We start from the raw sequence: 9,422 nt of genomic DNA, 5'->3' as shown, positions 1-9,422 counted from the left end.
CTCGAACTCAGAAATCCACCTGCCTCTGCCTCCCCAGTGCTGGGAGTTCCCAGTGCTTCTTGTTGATCCCTTTACAATGTAGCAGTTACCTGAGTTAGACCAGCTTGCTTCAGTGCCAGAGGAATTGTGGGGTATCAAAACATGGACACCCTGAACAGAGAGCTGAATGCATGAATCTGAGCAGAAGAGCTACTAGCACCTAAGATGATACATTCTAAGTCTGGGGTGTTCTAGGCAGAGAGCAAAAGCGGATCCAGGATTGAGGAACAAAAACCTCAGTGATTCAAACTCTGCAAGATAAAATCAACGGAGAGCGGAGAAAGAGTTTAGGAGGAGCACCCCGTGAGGTAGGAGAGAACCCGGAGAAGCTGGGGTTAAGTGATCACAGACTGAGCCCCTGAGAGCCTTGGGAGGGGAAAGACATCCCTCTGTGGATCGGGCAACATGGAGGTTGTAGGCATGCATCCTTGACCAGGCAGTCCCTGGATGGGTGTGGGAGCAGCCAGTATGCCAGGGAAGAAGTGTGGATTGCAGCCAGTGTCTGGTGGCTTTTTCATTTGGAGAGCAGAGACACTGGGCAGGAAATAGTGTCAAGGTGACCCCTGGGGTGGTACAGGCTAAGAGATGGGCTGACAGAGAGGAGGAGAAGGATGCTACTGGAGAAGAGAAAGCAAGGAATGATGGAGAAGAGCCAAGAACAAGTGTGGGGAAGACCAGAGAAAACGGGCTGATTCCCCATGGTTAAACTTTAGGGGGAGGGATAGGGGGATGGGGTTTGCCAGGAGCCAGAGCCACTGGGCTTGGAGGCAATGGGCGAAGATGAACAAATTTTCCAAGGATATGTAATCCAGGCAATAAAGACCCTGGACTCTGAGATTGGGGGTGTATCCAAAAGAGAGATCAGGCCGCCTGGACACGTGGGCTGGCTTCTCCAGGCCACCTGGACACGTGGGCTGGTCATCGTGGTGCCTCTTGTAATTGGGATCGGGGATTTTCAGTGGAACCAGGCTGTGTATTTTGTATTCAGAAAAATCACAGGGTTGAAAGCTTAGAGGTGTGAGAGAAGGTTCTGGTTGGCTACATGGATGTCAAAGTCACTAGGAATGACAACAGAATTTGGAGGTGGGAAGAGGAATACCGGGGACCACAGTGCAGTAGATGCTGGCCATCAGTGGTCTCAAAGTTTTGATGTGATTTCATTTGATTTCCTGGAAATGTCCCCTCTCCCGGCAGCACCCTTACCACGGAGGAACAGAAGACAGAAAACGTTGCCTGGTCCTTACCCTCAACAAATGTCAGATTGTTCGGGAAACATAAAAAGGCTTCCGGGTTACAAAAGTGTGGGTCAGACCAGAGTAGGGACATGGGACATAGGAAGGGCCAGCTGGGCTGTCTGACAGCATGCCTGAAGGAAAATTCGACCCCGCCTCTGGCCCTGGCAGTGGGGTGAGTCTTAGTTTAAAACAACAAAGGCATTTTAGTTCTGGAGCTGGCAGCCTCCATTCTGTTATTAAAGAAGGCTCGCAAATTATCTGTAAATGTACTGTTGTTTCCACACGCTGTGCAAGGAGGATGCCTGTTGAGCAGGGGTCGGGACCTGGGGCGCTACAGATGTGAAGACACTGGGTCTCGATAGATTGCTGGACACACGAGGGCACAGGATCCTCTGTGTGCGTCACAATGACCCGTGGAAGAATCAATGTTAGGTTGCCTCACCTAACTTTTGTTTTTCTCTTCCTGAAAATAGAATTTTGGGAAGGCCATCAGCAAAGGATGCCGGTACATTGTCATTGGCCTGCAAGGATTTGCCGCAGCGTACTCCGCCCCATTTGGAGTGGCCACCAGCGTGGTGTCCTTTGTGCGCTAACCAGAGCAGCAGGGGCAGGTGACACCAGAATGCTTCTGCCCAGGGGACAGTGTGAATCCACCGGCACTTCAGACTCAGACTCGTGGGAACTCGGAAGAGGAACCCTGCTTCGTGTGCTTTTGTTGAACTGGTTGACCATGAGGCAGGAGCCGTCCCCGCTCATTCGCTGAGCCAGTCATGGACTTGGGTGGATCCAGGAGTCAGTTCTGCAGAGAATTGGGCCAAGGTCAGGCTGGGGTTAGGATTAGCTTGCTTCCTGTGCTAGTTAGAGCCTTTCGGGGATACACGCAGGCAGGCCCACGGCAGGTCTGGGGTCTGAGTCATGCGGATAGTGGGTGAATTTGCCGGAGGAGGACACAGACCTCTGATGTGATGGTTGCTTGTTTCTGAAAAGGCTGGGGAGCTGACGGCACTAGCCTTGACCTTCCTTGGTTCTTTCACTGAATACAGCCAGAGAGCTGTTTGTTTCGGAAGTCTATCTCCCCCATCTCTTTTCTCCACTCGGACTGTCATCTTGGGAGTTTAATTACGGGTTTGGGAAGAAAGAAGGAAGGAAACCATCTTTAAAGACCATGATGCTTTGTAACGTGTACTCACAGCTGTGTGGGGACAATTGAAAGAAGATCAAAGTGTATCATTTTCACCCACCTACATAAGCCTGCAGCTGGCAAGGAGGGAGGGAGGTCAGGGTCAGAAGCAGGCTGGGAGGCTGCAACAGGTGCTGTTGGAAGGTCTGGGCCAGCTATTGTGTTCTGAGCTGTCAGGACTCCTGCAGATGTGGCAAGCCACACCAGTTCACTGCAACAGGTGCCCAAGTCCCCCATTTGATTGAGGAGAGGGAGAGGGAAAGGGAGAGACAGACAGACAGAGACAGACAGACTGAATGGAAACTGACATGTATATTTAGAGGAGGAAATGGTAAGTAAGAGGCAGGCATGAAGAAAGGCCAAGAACAACATTGGAAAAGTGATGGAGGTTGGGACCTAGGCTTGCGATGGGGATTTTCTTGGGAGGGCTGGGCTGGTTGTATATAGGACCAGAGGAAGCTGTGGGGACCAGAGTCACCATGGTGGTTGGGTTCATCCCTCTTAGGCCTGCATCTCACTTGGATTCAAAGACTAGTGTAGGCAAGAGTCCCAGGCTTGGCACACATTGAGCATCATTTGTAGACGACCACGGAATGCTGGGAGAAGTGGAGAAGAAACCCTTAAAAGTTGAACTGGCATGGGTCACAATTGTTTTTAAAGTAGCTCACAGAGGCCAAGATTCCAACTTTGCTTCTCGAATATTCCAGATCCAGAGAAGGTGTTGGGACCACTCTGCAGGATCCGGGTCAGCCTGTTGGCCTGAGGCTTCCTGGGGCACACAAAGAAAGCCATGGTATTCATGCCTTACCCACTGAGTCCAACCATTAGGCACTGGTGGGTGGGTAGGGTAGGAAGATGGACAGAGAGACAGGCGCAGAAGACAGTGGTAGTTGCCCATTTAGACCCAGCCCTGCTGAATATGCCCAGGCCCTAGAGCTGGGAAATAGTCTTGCTTTAGCCCCAGTAGCACTAGCTGCTATGTGCATGGATTCACACCCGTGACAGAGTGATGCTTGCTGGATAGGCCTAGGATGGGAAAGGAGAGGTTAATGGGAGAAAGGACCGCATGCAGTTAGTTGGAAAGAGACAGAAATGGGAGGCTTTGCAGGGTGCCTCCCCTGCCAACCACAGCTGAGCCCCCAGAAGCTAACAAGGGAGAAGTGTGAGAAGGGAGAGCCGGGCAGGGAGAAGTGTGGCCCAAGGAAGGGATGGGCAGTCAATGTTGCTTCCTCTCCTGGGAGTCTCTCCCTCCCCACCTCCCAAATTGTGAAAGCAACAAAGCAAAGCACATCTGGCCAGGTGTCTCTCAAAGTCTGGCTAAGAATTAACTCAAAGCGTCCAAAGTCAAAAGCTCTCAGGGGTTGTCCTGGGACTCGGTGGGGTTTGCTGCAAGGTGGACTTCAGCCCCTGGAGCATGCTGTGTGGTCACATCGCCGCCTGTGTGGGACTCTTGGTTCTGAGAGCCTGGTTCTTCCAGCCTGCAAACTTGGTTCCTGCTGCAGACTGCTCTTCTTCGCTTTTCCTGGTTATTCTCTTGTGTCCAGCAGCAGGTCCCACACCCCACTGCAACCGAGTTTAAGAGCTTAGCTCTCCCACTACTGGCTTCCAAACCCTTCCTCTGTATCCCTCCCTTGCCTTTGCTGTAAATAAAAGTCCCAGCTTGTCTGGTTTTCCTGTGTGGAGGGCTGTGCCTTCCCTGTTCTGTCTCCTGAGGGAGACAGCAGGGGCTCCAGCAGAACCTGGGAATGTGGTGGCTCCAGCACCCGCCCCCCCCCCAACACACCTGCAGTGTTAAAGGTTCCAGTACCCGCTACACACACACACACACACCTGCAGTGTTAAAGGCTGCATTCTCTAGGATCCCTCAGAACAGGCTCTAGGGTGGGGAGCCACCCTTCCCATCTGTTACAAATAAAAAATTTCCAGAACCTTTGACCTCAGTGTGGAGCCAGGAAATTGCATTCCCCACAAGCCAAGGAGCCTCTGGTCTCTGTCTTGGTTGGGAAATGCCTCTGCTAACGGGGCTCCAGGGAGGGAGGCTGGGACAGCAGGGTGGACCTTGAGTGTCACTCCACACTGGCATGCTGGCACACACCCCTGCTCAGTGTATTCTCAATGTAGATATGAAGCAGACACTAGGTCCTGGTTAGCCATCAGGTTATCTGGCAATGCAAGTATACGGGAACAATTTTCTGCCTGTTGGGGATAGCAAAGGTCTATGGCAGAGTAATTTCTTACCATGGGGTTCCATCTCCTGGGGTGGGGGTGGGGAATTTAGAACATGATTCTCACCTCATGCAGGGGAGGGAGGTGAAGTGCTTCCACTGGAGTTGGGCATGGCAGCACACACCAATTGTCCCAGCACAGAAGAGGCAAGGTGACAAGTGAGTCCTCTGCTACCTGGGAATGCCCCTCCCCCATCCCTGCACGCTGTCTCTCAGCCCAGCACCTGTGTCTGCTCAAAGAAGTATTAAATGGCATCTGTGACCAAGAAACAGGACTTGAACTCAGACCTTGACCCTCAGGGGTCACTGACCACGGAACCATGTCTCAGTAGTCCATTAGGCCAGTGGTTCTCAACTTTCCTAATACTGTGACCCTTTAATACAGTTTCTCATGTTGTGGTGACCCCCTAATCGTAAATTTTTCATTGTGACTTCATAACTATGATTCGGCTACTGCTCTGGATCTTAATATAATATAAATCTCTGTGTTTTTCCATTGGTTTTAGGCAATTCCTGTGAAAAGGTCTCTTGACAAATCCCCAACCCCCCAAAGGGTCGCGACTCACAGGTTGAGAACCACCTCCGAACTAGGTAGTCCCAGTTGAGAGTTTAGATTCTTGGTCCTGGTTCTGCCTCTGCAGGAGAGCTGAGAACTGAGGAAGGCCCACAGTATCTGGAGCTTGAACAGAGCTTCCTGGGAAGTTTATTTTGTGATAAAATGGAGATGTAGAGCAGGTTCAAGGTGTAGGGTGGGGAAGGACACCCTCAGTACCCCTGACAAGGGTGTATTTCAGAGCTCCATGGTTTTTCCGAAAAGGTAAACAGTTCCTGAGTTAGGAAGAAGAACCGCTGGCTCCCTTAATCATGAAATGTGGAGAAATAAATATTGGATTTTGCTTTAAGTTTGGAGGCAAAGTTTGTTCTTGAGCCAAATCACTCCAGTGCACATCCCAGCCAAAGGGAAGTAGATCTGAAGATCTCTCCCAGGGCCCAGTGCCAAACCCTGGCAGGAACACCAGTCATGCAGGGCGCAGGGGAGCAGGGCAGGAGAACAAAGACTTGTTGGCAGGGACTGTGCTAAACCTGAGCCCCTGGGGGCTTCAAGCTCCAACCTTTGCCTCCAGCTCCAGAGGGAGGCCATTCTGCACCTTGAGGACTGACTTGGCCTCTTAAAACAATGTTGCTCGGGTGAGTTCCTCTTCTGTCCCTGGTAACAGAGCTCCACATAGACAGACCTTGTTCAGAGCAGTCAAAGCCAGGATGGGATGTTGCTCAGCATGACAGTGCTTAGTGAGGGCAAGGCCTTGTGTTCGGACCCCAGGACTTCCATAAGTATGTAAATAAGTGTACATATAAGTAGATTATTAATTCAATAAACATCAGAGCCAAAGGACTGAGTAGAAATTGAGATAACGGGCCACACCTCCCTCACTGGCTCTGCAAAGCCAGGGTGAATAGTTTCCGCCTGGGACTTATTCTCTTATTCCTAATTGAGATGTATTTTTGATTTTTGGCTTGCTCTGGGAAATGTGCAGAGTTGTTGCAAAGGCAAACTGTGGTGAGAGAATGTAGGGAGGTGACAGGGTAGGAGGGAACCAGTGGAGGACAGGAGTGGCCGGAACAGGGAGCACTACAAGCCGGGCTTTCGTCCCAGCCCTTGGAGGCAGAGGCAGGGGGATCTCTGTAAGTTCCAGGTCAGCCTATTCTACATAGTGAGGTTCCTGACAGCCAGGACCACCTAAGAGAAACTCTGTCTGGACAAAGAAAGCAAGCACTGTGTTCATGTATAAAATTGTCAAACTTAATTGAAAAAACCAAACCAAACCAGTGGTGAGCTTACCTCATTTATTTTAAACAGGAGCGTGCCCATTAAAGAAACCTGTTTACAACTGTATCTTTTTTAACTGCTTGATTAGAAGAAAGGGCCACCTAAGTTAATCAGAAACTTTCCCATAACTTACTCTTTTATACAAAATCTTGCTTGAATCTTGCTCGAATGTGTCCCCCTCTGTTTTCATATTACTGGGTCAGCGGGCCAGCCTTATCTCCTGTCTGCTCTGCTCTGCTGGCCACAGATCTGGGCACAGGGATCAGAGGAGAGAACTATTTCTTTTCATTCCTGATGCTTCCAGAGACCTGGGGGAAGAGAGGTTTCTTGGTTTTTCTGAGACAGGGTCTCACACTGCAGGTCAGTGTGTACAACCTCGAGTTCAGAAATGAGGTGCCGGGACCGTGCTGGGTGTTTATCATTCAGGTATCTCTCATTCTCAGTAACTACATTTGGGTTAGAGAAGGAGGAGGAAGAAGAAAGAAGAAAAGGAAAACTGGAGAGATATAACAGAAGCCCCCCTCCAAGGCTGCAACGCTGTGTCCAGATGTCCTGCTCCGTCTTTGTTTTTTTTTTGTTTCCTTTTGTTTTTTGTAACAAAATGTCCAAGAAAACAAGATAAAGGAGTCAAGACTGGTTTCAGCTCCAGAGGTCTCAGTCCATGGCTCTGTGAGTTTCAGGTCTGTAGCAAGATAGAAACACTGAAGGCCATAGCAGCGAAAATCCACTTAACCCTTATCATAACCAAAAAGCTGAGAGAAGAGACTGGGCAGGGTCAAGTTACACCCTTCCAGGACCCTACCTACCACTCCCCCAAACCTCCAATAACACCATCAAACTATATCCATTGTGATTCAACCCTCCTCTGCCCCCCAATGAAGCCTGTCCTCAGGCTCCACCATTCCCCAGAGTCCCATCTCTGAACACTGGTGCACGGGGAGCTGTCCCTTTTGGGAAGACACATATGCAAACAAACACCCACAGAGGCAGAGGCTGCAGCCTGGACCGGGCCTGCTGCTTCTCATTTCCATTTCTTCTGAGATTCCTGATGCCCCCAGAGACCTGGAGGAAGAGAGGTTTCTTGGTTTTGTTCATTTCCTTTTCTGAGACAGGGTCTCCCACTGCAGGCCAGGCTGGTCTGGAACTCACTGTGAATTTCACACAAGATCCTCTCACAAATGTGTAATGCTCTCTTGCCTTTATCCCCAGGTGTGGGATTACAGATGTGAGCCAACACACCAAGCTAGAGAGTGGGGGGGCTTTAGAGGCAGTCACGACCTGCCCCCCTCAAATCCCAAGTAGCATTACTGTTTTGGGGGCAGTTAGGATGACACCAGGAGAGACTTTACACCCTAATTAGTCTGGCATGCTCTGCTCTCTGCGAGCCTGCCTGTGTTTACCTGCTGATCCGCCACAGTCAAGGCCTACAGTGAGACTCAAATCCAGGCCAAGGGTGTATGAACCCAAGTCAAGTTGGTGGTGTCCCATTGGCTTCACTGATGCTCTGTGCCTGGCTATTTTGCTCCCCTTTTCATTCCCAGGGGCCACATACCCAAGTTGTCAGGGTTGCAGGTAGTCACCTGTGTCACAGGGCGCTGCTGGCATTAGACAACTTGGCTCCCAATCTTCTGACCTTGTCGACTCTCTAACTTCCCCGACTTTCAGGGTGTGTTTTGTCTCCTTTGTGAAGAAGAGCAAACAGTATCTACTCCCTAGGCTTGTTGGGAAAGACAAATAGAAAGTTTATTAAGGACCTTGTACTGTACCGAAGTGGGAGCTCAGACGCAGAGGAACTGCCTTGCCTGCTCAGGACTCTGGGATCCATTCCTCGCTACTGAAAACAAAGCCAAGCCAACAAATCCAGGAGCTGGAGAGAAGGCTCATGGGTAAGACTCTGCTGGGTAAGCATGAAGACCTGAGCTTAGATCCTAGCACTTATGCAAAAAGCTGGGTACTGCCGCACAGGAGCCTGGAGCTCAGCACTGTGGAGGGCTGAGACAGGAGGATTGTTGAAGTTTGTTGGCTATCAGCCCAGCTCCAGCCTTAGTGAAAGACCCTTTCTTAAATGAATAAGATGGAACATGCCAGAACAAGGAATAACATGCAATATCTTCCTCTGATCTCATGGGTTGCACACACAGACACAGGCATCTGCCCTACATATGTTCATAACAAATACACACATATGCACACACAGGCACTGTACTGGCTGGTTTTGTGTATCAACTTGACACAGGCTGGTTTTGTGACACAAGCTGCAGTTATCATAGGGAAAGGAGCCTCCCTTAAGGAACTGACTCTATGAAATCCAGCTGTAAGGCATTTTCTCAATTAGTGATCAAGAGGGGAGGGCCCATTGCGGGTGGTGCCATCCCTGGGCTGGTAGTCTTGGGTTCTATAAGAAAGCAAGCTGAGCCAGCAAGGGGAAGCAAGCCAGTAAGGAACATCCCTCCATGGCCTCTACATCAGCTCCTCCTTCCTGACCTGCTTGAGTTCCAGTCCTGACTTCCTTAGTGATGAACAGCAGTATGGAAGTGTAAGCTGAATCAACCCTTTCCTCTCCAACTTGCTTCTTGGTCATGATGTTTGTGCAGGAATAGAAACCCTGACTAAGATAGGCACTTTGCCCACACATATGTGCATCACACACACAGATGCACACGCATACACACACAAGCACATACACACAGAGGCACACGGGCAGCACTCACGCACACGTGCACGCGCACACACAGCGGCTCGGCATATAGAATAAAGCAGACACTTACATCGCTGTGCTTTCCCTCAGCTGCCCCTCCAAGCCGTTCTCTCTTCCCTTGCCCCCTCCCCCTACTGTGGCAGGAAGGACTGTGGCTGAGACCTCAGTGGAGGCAGAGCTTGGGAGGGAGGGAGGGAGGGAGGGAGGGAGGGAGGGA

At 50.5% G+C, this 9,422-nt stretch overlaps 1 protein-coding gene across 1 annotated transcript in view; it reads left to right on the top strand.

Moving 5' to 3' along the window:
• Positions 1-4,134, top strand: part of C1H1orf115 (chromosome 1 C1orf115 homolog) — a 10,867-nt gene extending 6,733 nt beyond the window's left edge. Inside the window, exon 2 of the mRNA XM_021166519.2 lies at positions 1,748-4,134. Coding sequence (XP_021022178.1) covers positions 1,748-1,867 — 120 coding nt within the window. The 3' untranslated portion in view covers positions 1,868-4,134. The remainder of the gene's footprint in view (positions 1-1,747) is intronic.
• Positions 4,135-9,422: the final 5,288 nt, after the last annotated feature.

Source organism: Mus caroli, chromosome 1, assembly GCF_900094665.2.
Source record: "Mus caroli chromosome 1, CAROLI_EIJ_v1.1, whole genome shotgun sequence".
NCBI classification, from domain to species: domain Eukaryota; kingdom Metazoa; phylum Chordata; class Mammalia; order Rodentia; family Muridae; genus Mus; species Mus caroli.
This window is presented reverse-complemented; position numbering and strand designations above follow the sequence as displayed.